The sequence below is a fragment of the Carassius carassius genome, chromosome 43 (assembly GCF_963082965.1).
Source record: "Carassius carassius chromosome 43, fCarCar2.1, whole genome shotgun sequence".
In the NCBI taxonomy this organism is placed as follows: domain Eukaryota; kingdom Metazoa; phylum Chordata; class Actinopteri; order Cypriniformes; family Cyprinidae; genus Carassius; species Carassius carassius.
Genome location: NC_081797.1, coordinates 14,281,662 through 14,298,941, shown reverse-complemented (window position 1 = coordinate 14,298,941; position 17,280 = coordinate 14,281,662). Strand labels below are relative to the sequence as shown.

At 37.0% G+C, this 17,280-nt stretch overlaps 2 protein-coding genes across 5 annotated transcripts in view; both read left to right on the top strand.

The window, feature by feature from the left end:
• pot1 (protection of telomeres 1 homolog) overlaps positions 1–10,656 on the top strand; it is a 36,554-nt gene extending 25,898 nt beyond the window's left edge. For 3 of the 4 annotated variants that reach the window (XM_059535858.1, XM_059535859.1, XM_059535861.1), the window contains 11 exons: positions 4,804–4,973; positions 5,340–5,431; positions 5,528–5,551; positions 5,673–5,699; positions 5,828–5,984; positions 8,179–8,369; positions 8,445–8,580; positions 8,732–8,814; positions 9,805–9,899; positions 10,147–10,252; positions 10,396–10,656. In XM_059535858.1, coding sequence (XP_059391841.1) covers positions 4,804–4,973; positions 5,340–5,431; positions 5,528–5,551; positions 5,673–5,699; positions 5,828–5,984; positions 8,179–8,369; positions 8,445–8,580; positions 8,732–8,814; positions 9,805–9,899; positions 10,147–10,252; positions 10,396–10,502 — 1,188 coding nt within the window. In that variant the 3' untranslated portion in view covers positions 10,503–10,656. The remainder of the gene's footprint in view (positions 1–4,803; positions 4,974–5,339; positions 5,432–5,527; positions 5,552–5,672; positions 5,700–5,827; positions 5,985–8,178; positions 8,370–8,444; positions 8,581–8,731; positions 8,815–9,804; positions 9,900–10,146; positions 10,253–10,395) is intronic. The other variant, XM_059535862.1, reaches the window with a different exon arrangement.
• Positions 10,657–10,794: 138 nt separating this feature from the next.
• On the top strand, positions 10,795–16,754 carry gpr37a (G protein-coupled receptor 37a). The gene is made up of 2 exons (XM_059535863.1): positions 10,795–12,123; positions 15,774–16,754. Exons 1-2 carry the CDS (start codon positions 11,224–11,226, stop codon positions 16,596–16,598), a joined length of 1,725 nt encoding a protein of 574 aa, XP_059391846.1. The 5' UTR covers positions 10,795–11,223; the 3' UTR covers positions 16,599–16,754.
• Positions 16,755–17,280: the final 526 nt, after the last annotated feature.

Sequence of the window (17,280 nt, the reverse complement as noted above, 5' to 3'; positions counted from 1 at the left end):
AACAGTAGTTTAAAAAAATTATATTCTAATGTTGATGTCTGCCAACATGGAAAATATGGAAAATAACATGGAAAATATTTCGGAATATAGAGAAATTACGCCCAGGGAAAAAATTGCATTGTACATTTTAAATTGTAATTAATTGTGTGTTGCATTGTATTCCTTATAGATGGCCAAAAGTGTATGTTCATCTGGTCGTGTAACACTTCATTAAGCTTTTTCACCCATCTGGTCAGTGCCTTATGTTTTTTCAGTGTGATACTAGTAAATTTATACAGTACATAAACTTTAGGTTGTTTAAATTATTATTCAATGCCTTCGCAAAACGCTTTTCTCAAATGTACTCTGTATTTGTTCATGTTCAGCAGAGCATGTTTTACAGGAATTGGTTTGTTTCAGTGAAAGGCAGCTTTTCCTGTTTACGAAGCGTGCATTCTGGGTTTTTTTCCTCATATAGATGAGGGTCCGGACAAGGATTGTGTTATTCAGCCGCACACATCAACAAAGCTTTGTGTAATGGAATTTTCCATGTAGGACGAGAGAGTTGCGGAACGTTACAATTTTCCTGCTGCCCTCGCCAGCACCATAAGAGGAGCTTCATGCCAGCTACAGCACACCTGTGCCGAGCAGCCCGGCTCCTTCCCCTGCTGTGCCTAACCAACCGTGCCGTGAGCGCGTGTAGGAGAATACCAAGTATATGTAGATTCGTCTCCACCGATAGTTTTATGTTTGAGCCGTTTCTGAAGGAACATGTTGCAAGCCTGATGGGATGTAGGAATAGTTCATCCAAAAATGGAAAATTCTATAATTTACTCTGTCCCATCATTCTAAACCGGAATGACTTTTTCTGTGAAGCTGCTGATTCTCCTACACTTTAGAAATAAGGTCTCTTGCATCTGTGCTTCCATGAAGAACTTTTAGCACTCATTCCACAAAAGGTTCTTTATGATGGAAAAATGTTTTTTTTTTTTTTTTTTAGATTATTAAAATGTTCTCTTTAAAGAACTTTTCACTTAAACTAAAAGTGTAGAAGCTCCTTTTGCATATGTGAAACTGGAGCACAAAACCAGTCTTAAGTGTCAATTTTTTAAAATCGAGATTTATACATCATCTGAAAGCTGAATAAATAAGATTTCCATTGTATGGTCTGTTAGGATCGGACAATATTTAGCTAAGACAACTATTTGAAAATCTGGAATCTGAGGTGCAAAAAAACTACATGAGAAAATCATCTTTGAAGTTGTCCTTCTTAGCAATGCATATTACTAATCAAAAATTAAGTTTTTATATATTTACGGTAGGAAATTTACTAAATATCTTCATGGAACATGATCTTTACTTAATATCCTAATGATTTTTGTCATAAATGGAAAATTGATCATTTTGACCCATACAATGTTTTTTTGGCTATTGCTAAAAATATATCCCAGCGACTTAAGACTGGTTTTGTGCTCCAGGGTTACATACAGTGAAAGTGATATGGGACTGTGGCTCACATATACCAAAATGATGTCACAAAAGTATCATACAACTTTGTTCATGCAACTGTCGTGGAAATTCTAATTCAATAACAATTTGTAGAGACTGAGAATGAAAAACCAAACAGAGTTTTGTCTTTGTGTTGCTTTAATTCTCTGCAGAGAATGATCTGGTTTACACACAGCTTCTGAGTCTGTATGCAAAGCGATAACACAGACTCTTAGTCCACTTTTATAGAATGTAAAAGATACATTGAAGGACAGGTTAGGACCTCATGTTGCCCAGTGCACATCACCTCATCACTCATGCACCTCTCCCTGATACGGACTGTCTCAGAACTAATTGTTCCTGGTACATGGTTCCTCTTTAAAAGTTGTTTTTCAGCCTAAAGCAGTTACGTGCACAGGTTACACAAAGCATTTAGTGTCCCTATTGACTATATATACTACCTTGATCATTGTATGTTAAAAAGATACCTAAATGAGATTAATTAATGCCAAATTAACAAAACTAAAAATTTCCATAACACAACTTGTGCACAACTTGTTCCAAGTCTTATAAATTAGAACCTGAGAAATGGACTACACACATCATATAGACTAAAAATGGCACATCAGTACTATTTGGTTCTTATTGTATGTGCTGATCAGTCGCCATCATCAGTGATAAAAAAAATTCATTGAGTATCTACAGTACTTAAATTTGGCCTGTTTGTAGTCAAATGACTTCAAAGTTCTAGTAATAAAGAGAATGATTTGTATCAATCCTGTCTGTTATATTTGAAATTACTTTATTTGTCATTTTGTTCTCATTATGTTAAGAAAAGTAGCAGGTAGCCATTTTTATTTTATTTATTTTGTGTGTGTGTGTGTGTGTGTGTGTGTGTGTGTGTGTGCGTGTGTGTGTGTGCGTGTGTGTGTGTGCGTGTGTGTGTGTGCGTGTGTGTGTGTGCGTGTGTGTGTGTGTGTGTGTGTGTGGTCAACTGACAGTGGAGTTTGATTGAACTGAAGTTTTCAATAATTTTAAAGTAAAATAGTGGCAAACTTTAAAATAATTAACAGTTATTAATAATGAGAAAAATGCTGAAAATAAACTATAAATAATAGTAAAATAAATAGGAATAAAAAACTAAAAATAAAATACATAGTAATTGTTGCATACAAAATGAATTGAAGAATTTTGAATTTGTAAGAATTCAATTGATTGAAAATGTATCACTGAGGAACAAATCAACGTGAGGCTGAGTGAATAATGACTGAATTTTCATTTTTGGACTATTCCTTTATATTGAGATAGTGTTGGTGTGATGTCTGTACTCCCATTTATTTCCATTCCTGACCAGATAACAGACTTCTATGTCAGTCATATCTCAAAGTTGTGTGCTGAAACTAAAGTACATGTTTTATGGTGGCACAGACTAACATTGTGATATTCAGTTCTTGTCTGATGGTTTGTCCAGAGAAAGAAAGCACAGGTCTGGGAGTTTAGTGGCTGTTGTTGCTGCTGGATATTATGGAAAACATTTGGTTCTCTCAATGGATCCAGCCATGCTTCTTCAAGGCCATTTTTATCACTCCAAGTTCTCTTTTTAGCTCCAACCTCACACCCCAGTTTTCATTTGTCAGCCTATTCTCCAGCAAGATGGTAATGAGCAGAATCAAATATGCACTCGTGGAAAACAATCCGGTTTTCTTGAAATGTGGTCACCCACCTTGTTGTGTTTATAAAAAAGGCTGTTTCAATCAAATATTGATGCAGAATAATTGACGCCATCGTTTGGTTTGCACCTTCATGCCTATTTTAGGCTGTATATAGAAGCACTGTCTAGAGGCTGTGTCGCATCCAACCAGTTCTTGTGAATGCCAGCACTTAGGCTTACTTCAAATCTCTGAACAAACAGAGTCTGGGTGGTAAATTCAGGTAAACAAAGACATGGCTTTTGCCCGAAACCTAAAAGATGACGTCAGAAGCGTGCAGCTATAGGAGGACTCCCAGAACCTGATTGTAAATGCAGAACAGAAACCAGACCCAATCTGTTTAGAGCTGTTTTGATATCTTACCATTTTCTTGACTTGTTAAAGACCATAATATGAAGACAATCATGCATCTATTGTTGCACAAGAGTTAATTAAGTGATTCCAGCTCTTACTGTCTTCATATTCCTTCTAGTGATCTCCAGGGACCAGAATTTAGTTTCTTACCATCTTACTGTAATGTTGCTCAACTCTGATGCCGTAGCTCCCCCTACTGTACTGATAATTGAACGCTTGTGTATATTTATTAATGTAACAGACAATAAAATAACTATAGTGATTAAAAAAAAAATCTTTTTTTTGTAATTAGTTACATTTATTTCTAGATTTTCATATATTACTGTAAAATATATATATCTGCTCTGTCCTGATTCCCTCTTTAATTGCATATGTCTGTCTGAATTGTCATATCTTCAAATGAAATTTCAGAGGAAAACCAATGAAAAGTAATTGCACCGATAGTAGGTAATTAGTTTTAGGAGACTGAGCACAGACGGGCCTTATATTTTGTGTTAAGTGGCCATTTTAAAGCTTCCACAGGTACATAATGCTGTATTAAATGAATTTCCCAGAACAGCTGAGGGGAAAGTTGAGATGTATCAATTTGGAGAGGGTTGCAAAGCCATTTCAAAGCTTCTTGAACTTTGTTGAACCACAGTGGCAGTTAACACAAAATGGAGAAAACCTGAAGTAATTTTCTCCAGTGTTCAATAACTCAACAAGGAGGAGATTGTAAAAATGAACCTTAATGGAGGAGCTGCAAGCCTGAAACCACATCAATACTGGATGATCTCCATGAACTTTGGGATCATGTTCCATGGACAGATAAGTTAAAACATTTTCAGAGGAGACATTGTCTTATATCTGGATTCTGGAGATTTGTAACAATGCGATGTCTAGTGAAACATATTGGTGCTGCTTTGGGAACATTAATGACTTGCTATTATTGAAAGAGGCATGAGTTCTGCTATATACTATAGACTATTCTTCTGAAACAGAATGTCCAAATATCTGTACTCGAGATTAAGTGTAATTGGTTGATGCTAGACAATAATCCAAAACATAGACCCATTACTATTTGTGAATGGCTAAGAAGAACCCATTTTTGGGAAATGTTTATATTGTTAAATCCTGTTGTGGCAGGACCTGAAAAGAGCAATTTGGACTTGAAGACCTTCCAAAAACAGTTCTGCAAGGCAACTCGAACTGCCATTTCTAGGTTCATCAGTTTTTAAAATTGCAAAAGCTAATGTAGTAATGAAAACAACCTTCTGTTTGTGTGTGCGTTCAGCCAGGCACGTTCCTGCAGTTGTACAATCTCCACGCGCTCCTTCAGAGAGCCCCGGACCAGCAGCCAGATCAGCCTGATCACCTCAGTTTCCACCTTCATGGGGGGACGTCATATGGACGAGGTTTACGCAGCCTTCCTGTGGAGAGTCCTGCTCTACAGTCCCTCAAGAGGTGTGAATATAGACCAAATTGTCTCCTATTTTGCATTTTCTTTCCATTTACCAAGTATATTGTTGGAATATTAAAAGGTTACATCATTAATGTTACTTTATTTTAATTTTTAGAAATTAGATTTTAAATCCCCTATGTGAACTCTTAATATTTACAGTCAGTACATATAGGAATTTGCTGAAGTCATGAGCATTATTATGGCAATATAATTGAGACACTTTATAAGTCAAAATCATTTAAAAATGACTTCTGTGGCCCCTTAGCTGTCTACCTGACATTCATGTGATCGTGTGTCTCTCCTCGTTTCTCACTTACTCTCATTCTCTCTCTCTCTCTCTCTCTCTCTCAATACTGATCCTTTTTCAGTGTGCTAGAGAAACATGTGGACCTGGATGAGTATGATGAAGTGAACGATGGGACGTTACTGGAGATTTGGTACACGCCGCCAGAGGCTGTAGGTTGGTGGAACCTCTTTTGGTTTCCAATTTCTGTCCCAATTTTTTTTTGTCAAGCTCAGCCCGCCCTCATCTGTATATGCTTATGTTTCCTTGTAGTCTTGCCAAATGATGAAGAAACAGGTATAGAAATATATATATATTAAGTTTAAGATCTCCTCAAAGCTTTTTCTGCAACAGATGAATAAAAAGGTAAATAAGCTTGAATGATTAAATAATGTTATTGTTATCATTTCAGATGCAGAAGCAGATACAGGACCTTCTTATACAGGTAAAAAAAAAAAAAAACAGTCACTTCTTACTCTAAATGTGAAAAGTAAATCCACAATATTGGATTCATATTTGGAGAAATGGGATTGGAAATGTGTAAATGCTGATATGTCTATAATGATTGTTCAGTGCTGACGTGTGAGCACAACACGCGACGGCTAACACTCGCCCGGGTGAAGCACTCCACTCCGCCGCTGTCATGTCACGTCCAAGCCCGGGTGAAGAAATACATGCCTCAGCAGTTATACCAGTGCCTGAAACTCTTCTGCTCCAACTGTAAAACAATGTGAGTCTGACACTTTACACAACCTGCTCTTGGCTCTCATTTTGTTTTATTTTGAAGTTTTGTAATATTGGTTACTGTACACTTGTTTAATACATAATTGTACCATTGTAATTTAATACTCATTGCGTATATTATTATAAGATATAAATCACTGTCGGTGCCGATAGCCTGGTGGGCAGTGTGGTGACATGTAGCGCCAATACGGGTGTCCCGAGTTCGAATCCCAGCTCCACACCTCGCTCTCTCTCCCCCACTTCACTTCCTGCCACTTCTACACTGTGCTATACTAATAAAGTAAAAAAAATTATATATATTTATTTATATATATATATATATATATATATATATATATATATATATATATACCATTTAATTGTATTTACATTTTTATTTTGTTTTATTTATTTTTTTTGTGGATCATGGGCATTTTGAATTTGGAAAAGTTTCTGGAATAGCATTATATTTGGTGTTTCACTCTTGAGGAGCAGATTTGAGTTTCAGATTTATTCTTCTAGATTTGCTGTATGTTCTGTTTGCCACCTGGTGGTTGTTTAGTGCAATAAAACAGCAAAGACATTATTTAACTTTGTATATAACAATCCTAATAAATATGTATTTTTTTTCTTTTTACATTTACACTAGCATTCAAAAATGTGTTATCAGTAAGGTTTTATTATTTATTGTCAGTTTCAGTTTCTCAGGGGATGTTCCCATGGGCTTGGAAGTCATCTGTTATTGTGCCTACGTATATTGTATATTTTTATTCTGCTAGTAATTACAGACCTATTAGTATTTTACCTATCGTCTTAAAGGTTGCAGAGATTTTGATGACTGCACAAATCACTAATTATTTGAATACCGGTTCATTTGCTTTACATCCAGTGCAGTTTGGCTTCAGAGCAAACTATTCAGGATGGCAAACTGTTACTTCACTGAAAAAGTTAAGTCTCTTGACCTCAGGAAGGCTTTTGACACTGTAAACCACATAATTCTTGTCTAAATAATTAGGTTTTAATTTTTCTCAAGAGACTTCAAAATGAATTTCATCATATTTGTCAGGTCGCACACAGTATGTCAGAATAAAAACATTTAAGTCAGCTCTCCTAAGTATTTCCACAGGTGTTCCCCAAGGATCTATTTTTGGTCCATTGCTTTTCACCTAGTATATCAATGATCTTCCATCCTTCTGTCCCAATACTAACATCCAAATGTATGTGGACGACACAGTTATTTATATGCACGGAAGCAGTGTCACAAGTTTAAAGATGAACTTACAGAATCCTTGGTTCATGTCACAACTTGGCTAAAATAATTCTGTTTACAGTTAAACCTCTCTAAAACAGTGCGTATGTTTTTTACCAAAACTAATAGTTCAAGTTTAGTGCCAGATGTTTTTGTATCAGGGGAAAGGCTACAAGTAGTATCTGAATGGAAGTACCTCTGTGCTGTGATTGTTTCAAGACTTTCATTTAAGGCTCAAGTTAAAAAGGTCTGTAACCGGTTCCAATTTAGTCTGACAACTTTACATTTATTTGTGATTATGTCATCAGAGGCCACTTTGATTTATGTGCATTCTATGATTATTTCTCATATTTTATATAAACAATCACTAAAAACTCTTGATAAGAAATCAGTTAAGTTTCATCATTGCTCAGTACAAAAAAAAAAAAATTCAAAAAATTTGCTAAGCTGGGATCCCCTGATCAAATATGTAGATATTTGTCTAATGTTTAAGACTATACATGGCCGGACGTCAGCATTAAAATGGTTTGTGAATATTAAAACAACTGCTCATCAGTCCACATGGGGTGGGGAAAGTGGGGACTGTATTTTTCCTCTCAGAAAATGTAAATTTAGTCAGTCTGTATTCTCAGTCAAAGCTGTAAGGGGCTGGAACTCCATCCTATCATATCAATAATTATTAGCACCAGCTTTGCCATCACAGGAATAAATTACATTTTATATTCAAATAGAGAACAGTTCAATTGGCGTATTATTTTACATTATAGTCCTTACATGTTTTTGAATAAATAAATGCCGTCTTTGAGTGTAAAAGACAGTTAAAAAAAAAAACGTTATTATTCCAATCTTTTAGCTGGCATTGTGAATAATTACAGTAAACCTTTTTTCGAAAACATTAAAAATCTTACCAACCCCAAACCTTTGAACAGCAGTCTGCTTTTTTGTGTGACAGGGAAGATGTTCCCGATGACAGCGCTGTTGCTAAAATCTTTCGGGAGTCTGCGAAAGACAACCAAGCTTGCGATGAGCAGTGGGCCGCCACTTCAACAGCAAGTTCTAGAGAGCCTGGCAGAACCATCTCAATGCACATATCCAGAGACATGGTGGGGGAAAGCACTCACATGCAGCTGATATTCGTCGAAGGTATCTCTGTCTATGAAGAGAAGTATTTTTATATGTATATTTGAATATCCATTTACAAATAAGCTTTATGTACAGGAACGACGCTGGATGAGATTTGTGTGTTATCACGGGATTACAAAAACCTGGTTCCTGTGAGATCAGTGAACGGTAGGATGACTCTGATGGATCTCACAGCTCCATTCCTGTTCTCTGGAGACAAAAGATGTTATGGGTAAGACGACAAGCTTACTGTACCGGCTTCACTGTAAACTCCCCTGGTGTTCAACGTGTACGTCTATTATCATGAAAACAGTTTATGACAAACCCCAGGGAAGGATACGATCACATACATGTGTAGTTAAACAGATATCTGTGTGTCTCAGGTGTAAGCAGTGCTCTGTGAACACATTTCAAAACCCTGTGTTTACTGGAGTGGAGACATGGGATGAACAGGCAGTCGCTAAAGGTACTTTTTAAAAAATAAACAATTGCATCATTCATTTTGCCTTTTTGAATGATAAAGCAAATAAAACTGTACTCAAAATTATTTTATTTTGGCATACAGCACCACAAAGTGTTATCTATAACAGTATTATCAATATACTTATAGTTTTTATATTTTGAATAAGGTTTTTATTTTTAGATCTTCTGTTTTCAGTTTAAATATAGGTCCATATAGGTTTTTTTTCTCCTTTAGTTTTTGTTTGTTATTTTTCACATCAAGTTAAACTAAACTAAAATGAAAAATGTTGCTTTAGCAACTTGCTGAATTAAAAATGTATTTTTTTTCTTCTATTTTATTTCAGTTAACATTTATTTTAAGTAACAGAAATGTTTTTTTAATGGTTTTAATTTTAGCTTCAGTTATAGTTAACTATAATAACCCTGCAGTGAGTGAATGTATATTTTACTGTAATGAAATGCATATATACTAAGAAGAATTGTAGCTTTCTGAATGCTGGCATTTTTAATCACTGATTCATGCAGAAAAATTACATGAATTACTAAATATTATTACAAATTTAAAATACACTTCATTTTATTTCGTATTACATCAATTTATTTAAATATTTTCCCTTGTAATTCTACTTATGTCAAATATTATATTTTTGGCATCATGTTTGCTTTAGAACAAGGGCTTGGCTAAAATCTAAATAACGTGTCAGTTTTAAAATTACCAGTAATTCATTTGAGGTATTTTGTTGTTTTTATGTTATTATTTGTTTGTTTTGTTAATTTGAATTAGCCTAGTTCTGGTCAGACTTTTGCAGGTGTATTTTTTTTTTAATTTTTAAAAAGCTATCCCAGGCATCACTGCCATTTTTACCCCCTTTTTTTTTTTTTTTTTACATCTCATGAGATGGTCCTAGTTGGCCTAAAAAATTGGACACTTCAGCCACTCTTAAAAATGTAGGAGTGTATATTTAGACAGTTCATCTGTGTCTCTGTCACACAGCTCTGGGAGTTCAGCTGATGCAGTACAGATTGTTAATCCAGTTTGAACTGGAGGACCAGACTGACACATTAGAGGCTGTGCTGTGGGAAAATGCTGTGAGTGTTAATTACAGATATTTATGTTGCATATAAACCTTGTGTATATAGATTTTTTGTTGTAGTGCAAAACAGGATGCGTTTTCAGCATTTGATTTAAAGAACTGCAATTATTATTATTTCTAAAAGCAAAACATTTCAAGTTAAAAATCTTGCAAAGTAGTCTCTCAACAGAGTAGAAATGCTGCATGTATTCATCAGTAGAGGGTGCTGTTTTCTGTACAGTGTTCTGTCTCATTCTTTACAGGAGAGGTTCTTCCATGTTTCTGCTGTGGATGCTTCAGGCAGTCAGGATTTGCAGGACAAGATTCAGACCATCATGGACACAATTCAACCACCAGACAGCAGTTTGGGTAAACATAAAATTTTCTAAGAACATTTTCTCTAAATTCCTCCATTATTTGGCATACGATAATGTTTTTTCTCTCTCTCTCTCTCTCTCTCTCTCTCTCTCTCTCTCTCTCTCTCTCTCTCTCTCTCTATACTGTCTTTGTAGAGGAGCGTCCTTTGCTGGATCTTTGTCTCTCTGTCTACACTGTAAAGGACAATAACAGAAATAAAGTTTGCTATCAGATCACTAACACAGAAATTAAAGAAGAATAGAGAAGTTTTGATTTAAAAGTTAAGAAATCATAGATGACCACCTGTGATGAACAAGAAAAAAGGGGTTGCAAGGAATAATTTTGTGTTAAGAAGTGTAAATACATTATCCATAAATTCATACTGCTAAATAAAACAATAAAACGTCTTTATAATACATCTGTCCAGTCTTTTCTGCAGGATTCACATAGATTCCCAGTTAGAAACTTTAAAAGTAATGGGCTTGTTCTGTATAGAGTATACAGAAAACTAATGTATGTGTGATTATTTAACAAGCCAAGTGAAAATAATTGAGCAAGCAAAGGTTTGTTGCTGGAAACACATTGCAGTTCTGTTTCAGTCCGCTAGTTCCCTGACAGAGCTTCATATCACAGAGCTGCATCAGGAGCCCATGAACCCCACTCAAGGACTTTCACTTTATCGAGATGCTGGATGCTCTTGGCTTTGGCGTGTATATTTGTCCTCATACGAAACACTTGGAAATATTTCAGAGGTTCCAGGGCTTCAGTTAGTTTTTAATTGTTTGGATCTCACCTGTTTGAGCAAGTTTTTCCCCGCACAGTTCTGCTGTTATAATATTACTCCTGGGATTTAGAAATGGAAACTGGAGATGCTCATCTAAACGAGAGACCAGCGAACCAAACGAAGCTTGATGTTTGCTCTACAACTTTGCCTTAACAATACTGGGATTAACCGATTTGGATATATTTGAGGGATATACGCTATGGAAATGCAATTTTTAACAGTATTTTGTCTGCTCGTTTGTTGTGAACTCGCGCGTAGGAATAACGCGGCAGATTTAACGTCAAAAATCGTTTCATCCTTTAAAGTGCGTGAAATCATCACAGACAGCCGTGAACGACGTGTAACTTTAAATAAGATCAGTTATGACACGGGTAAGGAGTCTAAAGATGTGCTTTCATCGAGCAGGACCACTATAAACTTAATGCCGGTGAATGGGAGCGATAACACAACTGAGAGAGCATCTTCCAGACAAAAGTACGAAAAACATTATCCAACGTTAATGGACAAATATAACAAAACAACATCATTTCTGAAGGAAACAGACGGCGAAATTCGCGTTAAAAGGCGTTTTCGTCGACAGGAAAGACGCCAGACGACGACGCGAAACGAGCCTGACAGGAATCAAACCATGAAATCGCCAGATAATGAACTTGAACGCGTGGAGTCATTGCCTAAACCTTTATCGCAGATCCAGCCTACTGACTTTCCCACTGAGCTCACGTCTATCCCTGAATGGGGCACCTCACCTGTGGAGGACTATGAGGAAGTCTTCACCCCGTTCATTCCCTTTAATACACGGTCAAAAACTCCGGGGGTGATGAACCCGTTTTACCCCATGACAGGTGAATCGTACGGTGCATACGCTGTCATGTGCATCTCCATCCTCATTTTCACTGTGGGGATTGTTGGGAATGTAGTAATCATGTGCATAGTGTGCCACAATTACTACATGAGAAGCATTTCAAACTCCTTGCTGGCCAACCTCGCTCTTTGGGATTTTGTCATCCTGTTTTTCTGCTTGCCACTTGTTGTATTCCATGAACTCACTAAGGATTGGCTCCTTGGGGAATTCTCCTGTAAAATCATTCCATACATTGAGGTAAAACTGTGGTTGTCATGGTCACTTTAAATGGATGATTGAAATGCAGTTTGTGTTTTTGATGTGTGATACTCTTGCTATTATATATACTATTTCATAATGGGTATGTTAATGGTAAGAAGCATTGATACTAAAACTAGTATTAGTAATATAGGAAATCAGTTTGCATAAAAAAGTTAATATGGGACCATGCTTGATCACATACTGCACATCACATACTAGAATGTTTTCATGCCATTCCATCTCTTATGGTTTAATGCAACCTACAGCTTTATGGTGTTAGGTGAACCTTGGGTCAGACTTACGATTGAGTGGGCCGGGCCTGGTTTCAGAATTGAGCTTGACTTTATTTTAGCAGGTTCTCAAAGAGAATCACACTTTCACTGTAGTAAAGTTGCTGGTTTCCCATTTCAGGTGAATGTAGCACATCTGATATTCACATGTCATTCGGCATTTTATCTGTGTCGGCATTTATTGCATTTCAGCATTAAAAATTATACAACTTGATGTCTTTGAATATGAAATGCCACTAAAAGTGTCTCTTTATGCCAGAAACAATTAGTATTTGTTGGTAACAAAGCTGAGAACTCAAGGGAAGGGTTACATTTTCCTTCAAATGTCAGTTCTACTAAACCGTATGTGTTATTCGTCAAGTAAGTTGCTATATATATATTGACTTAAACTTGCTAAGAAAGATTTTTATCAAACTTTGTCAAACTGTTTCAGGACAGTTGTTGACCCAAAAGAGGAACTTATTGTAAAAGACGATGTTTACACCAATACACCTATGGCATCTTTTGTGGCAAGATTGAGATTGCAGAATATTTTTGCATTTTGTCATTTCAGTCAACCTTCTGGGTTCACGTATTGGCATATATTTCACAAAATGTAAGAGTTAAAATTTTTGATGTACAATTTCTGGATTTTTGCATCAACTACTTTACTTCGTGATTCAGCCTCTTGACAGACTTATGACAAAGCATCTTATGTACCATACAAGTTTAAACCACTAAATAAACAAAGCTTGAAGGTTCTTTTTTTTTTTTTTTTTTTTTTTTTTTTTTTGCAACGTTCTATAAGCCATCAAATTTCCAGAGCTCATTTGTTGTCATTTTAACAGTGGGAGCTGTTCACACATTTTAAAATGAAAATGCTGTTAAATTAACAGAACGGCTGAATGTGTGAAAGTGTGTGTAGACAACAGGAATTCAGTGCAAATGTATAAGTGTAGGTCAAGACCGACATTTTGGCTGCGTTTCGTTTTCCTCAGTAAGGGGGAGTGTCTGCAGACACAAAGAGATGGTGGTGTTGCTTTAGGGCAGCTTTCAGATTGTATCATGCGTTTCTGAGGAATTGACCTGATTGGTGCCATAGTTGTGGCTTTAATCTCCTGACACACTACAGAGCGCCAGCGCCTACACCATAGATTCAGAACAACCCGCTTTGATCACTATGTTTCAACCTAACAATGAAGTCGATGGCCTTAAATGGAAAGGCTGTGGTTTTTATGCACAATGTAGTGGGATTAAATTTCATTGTTGTTCCACAGGCTTAGAAGTTCAATACAAGTTATGCGCAATCGACAGCCCTTGGCTTAATGTTGGCTTAATGTTGCTTTGCTAATTTGAACTCGTTCCTCATTCTTGAATGTTTTTAGAGGATTCAAATGCAGAAATGTTAATATTTTTAGAAAAGCAGTTACATTACATTTATTCATTTAGCAGACGCTTTAGTCCAAAGCGATTTACAAATGAGGACAGTGAAAGCAATCAAAAACAAAAAAAAGAGCAATGATATATAAGTGCTATAACAAGTCTCAGTTAGCTTAACAGAGTACACATAGCAAGGGGTTTTAAATAATATAATAAATAAAAAGAAAACGGTATAAAAAAAAGAATACAGCAAGCTAGTGTTAGAGGCCTTGTGTGTATGTGTGTATAGTTTCTGAATGACAGAACCTAATGATGCCAGGTAGACAGAGAAGAGAAGTGGTCCAAGAACTGAGCCTTGAGGCACCCCAGTAGTTAGATATTGTGACTTGGACACCTCACCTCTCCAAGAAACATTGAAGGACCTATCTGATAGGTAATACTCAAACCACTGAATGGTTCCTAGCCCTTTGCCAGTAGGGTTGATAGGAGGATCTGGTGGTTTACCGTGTCAAAAGCAGCAGACAGATCAAGCAGGATAAGTACTGAAGATTTGGATTCTGCTCTTGCCAGTCTTAGGGCTTCAACAACTGAAAGCAAGGCAGACTCAGTTGAATGTCCACTTCTGAAACCAGATTGGTTGCTGTCAAGGAGGTTGTTCTGTGTGAGAAATGCAGTGACTTGGTTGAACACCGCTCGTTCAAGTGTTTTTGCAATGAAAGGAAGAAGGGAAACTGGTCTGTAGTTCTCTAACAGAGATGGGTTGAGGGTGGGTTTCTTAAGTAGTGGAGTTATACGAGCCTGTCTAAATGATGAGGGGAAAAACACCAGGGTGGAGGAATGTGTTAATGATGTGAGCTATTTCAACTGCAGGAGAAATAGCATTATTACATTAATTCTTACATTCTTTAGGTAAAACCTTTATTTAAAACTTTAATGGATTTATTTGAGCTTTCTTGACATTTTAGGTGCTAAGTTGTCATTTACATTTATGCATTTGGCAGACACCGCTTACATTGCATTCAATCGAACCCATGATTTTGGTGTCATTAGTGCCATGCTCTAGTAAACAATTTTTTTGCATTAAAATAATTTTAATGCACATTTTTTATGTCTCATGACTATACTATTTAGTATTTAAAGTTTACGAATTTGCCCAATTCACTCTTGTTGTGAGTGCCATTGCTTAAGTATGCTTAAGTTTTTACACAAATTTTGTCACCAGAATAGAATGGACATACTGTAGTACTTGCACTCACACGATTAAATTGAAATTGGTCACACATGCATATTAAATTGGTCTAGCACTAATCAGTTGTTCCAAAACAACATAGCAGAGACTGCGACTACAACAGACGCCTGCATTGGCAAGTGTTTGTATAAGTGGGTTATGAGATTGAAGCAACTTTGGTTTAAAAGAGTTAAAAGGCATTTTTATTGGTCAAAACTTCTGATTAAAATAGAGCAGACGCTAGACAAAGCTGAATCTCTCTGGAGTGCATGTCAGCTGCCTGTATTTGTATACACATTTGAAAGGCTGTATGCTAGCGTTTACATATACAAAGTATACTTTTGGCTTTTTTTTATGCCACAAGAGTTATCAATCAAACTAAAAGGTATAGGGTAGTTCCCTCAAAAATAAATTTTTTTGTTATAGCTCAGGTTGTTACAAACCTGTATGAGTAAGAATGTTGGTAACCAAATGGTAACCACTGATTTCCATAGAAGGCCTTTTTTTCCCCAATGTAAGTCAATGTTTATCATCAATTGTTTGGTTACCAACATTCTTCAAAAAAATTTTTTTGCTCAACAGAAGAAAGAAACTCATACAGGTTTGGAACAACCTGAGAGTGAGAGAATGATGACAGAACTTAAATTTTTTGGATGAACAGTCTAATAGAACCTGGAATGTTCCTTGATCTACTTTTTGTCTAGGTTTTTCAGTAGAAGGATTTTCTAAAAGTTCACTTATAATGACCACACATCCCTTTTACTTTGCAGGTGGCGTCTTTAGGAGTAACTACCTTCACTCTTTGTGCTTTGTGCATTGACCGTTTCCGTGCCGCAAGCAACGTCCAGATGTACTACGAGATGATCGAGAACTGCACCTCCACTACAGCCAAGCTGACCGTGATCTGGCTGGGTGCTTTGCTCCTCGCCCTGCCCGAGCTCCTCATCCGGCAGCTGGTGAAAGAGGAGCGTGAGCCTCCGGAGGTGATACCCTGCGAACATTGCGTAGTCCGAATCTCCACGGCTCTCCCAGACACTCTTTACGTGCTCGGACTCACCTACAACAGTGCACGCCTGTGGTGGTACTTCGGCTGCTACTTCTGCCTGCCAACCCTCTTCACCATCATCAGCTCGGTGGTGACCGCACGCAAAATCCGCAAAGCTGAGCGCACCAGCGTCCGAGGCAACCGCAAACAGATCCAACTGGAAAGCCAAATGAACTGCATCGTGGTTGCTTTGGCTATCCTGTACGGCTTTTGTGTCATACCGGAGAACATCAGCAACATCGTATCAGTGTACATGGCTTCAGGCGTGCCACGTCGTACACTGGATATCCTGCATCTGGTGAGTCAGATGATGCTGTTCTGCAAGTCTGCGGTTACGCCCATCCTGCTTCTGGTGCTCTGTCGGCCCTTCAGCAAAGCCTTCCTGGATTGCTGTTGCTGCTGTTTTGAGGAGTGCGGCCCGCCAAAGTCCTCCGAGCCCGACAGTGATGACAATGATCAGGACGGCACCACCGAGCTGGAGCTTTCACCCTACAGCACCGTAGTCCACAGGGATCCATCTACCTTCCCAATAGCGGGAACGCATTGCTAAGGGCTAAACAACACCAAGTGCTTAGATTTATTAAATAAACCAGATGTTATTTTCACAGGCTGTGCAGTTTCTGTTTATACTCTACTTTGTTATGGTAGAGATGCCCACAAACTGGATATTTTACTTTGTGAAAATAGGGACAACAAGCCACATTTATCCCAGGCCACATGGTCTCAGAGATTCAACTGCTCATTGATGTTTATAAAAGAATACATGAGTACCCTGTGTAGTTTTTTTGGAAGTTTGTAGAAAGTCTAGAAGGATTATGAATTAACTCCGTTATATTTGCACAGTTTTCTTACCCCTGTATATATTTTTGTTATGTTAATCTGATGTATTTGTTTTTGAAAGTGTCTCTGAATCTTATGGAAGGTATTAGAAAATGGCTGTTCATAGTATATTTTGGTGTTATGGAAACTGGCGATTCTTGTGAATCGGTTTCATGTTAAGCCTAGCTCCCTTGCTATGTAAGTATTAAATTCACTGTATTTGCTAGCAGAAGTTGTGATGCTCTTCAGCCACTGGAAAGCACTGAAGAAGCTGATTAGTCAAGACATGTCATTTTAATAAAAAACAACAACAAATTACAAGATCTTCGTATTTTCTCACAAGTGTTTGAGAAACAAATGCCAAGTTCCTCTGAAACTCTTCACCTTTATAGATCTACTACAGGTTATTATAT

Coding starts and splice junctions, on each gene's coding strand:
- gpr37a (XM_059535863.1), top strand. CDS start 11,224: ATGGAAATGCAATTTTTAACAGTATTTTGTCTGCTCGTTTGTTGTGAA. Junction 12,124..15,773: donor AAATCATTCCATACATTGAG/GTAAAACTGTGG, acceptor TTTACTTTGCAG/GTGGCGTCTTTAGGAGTAAC.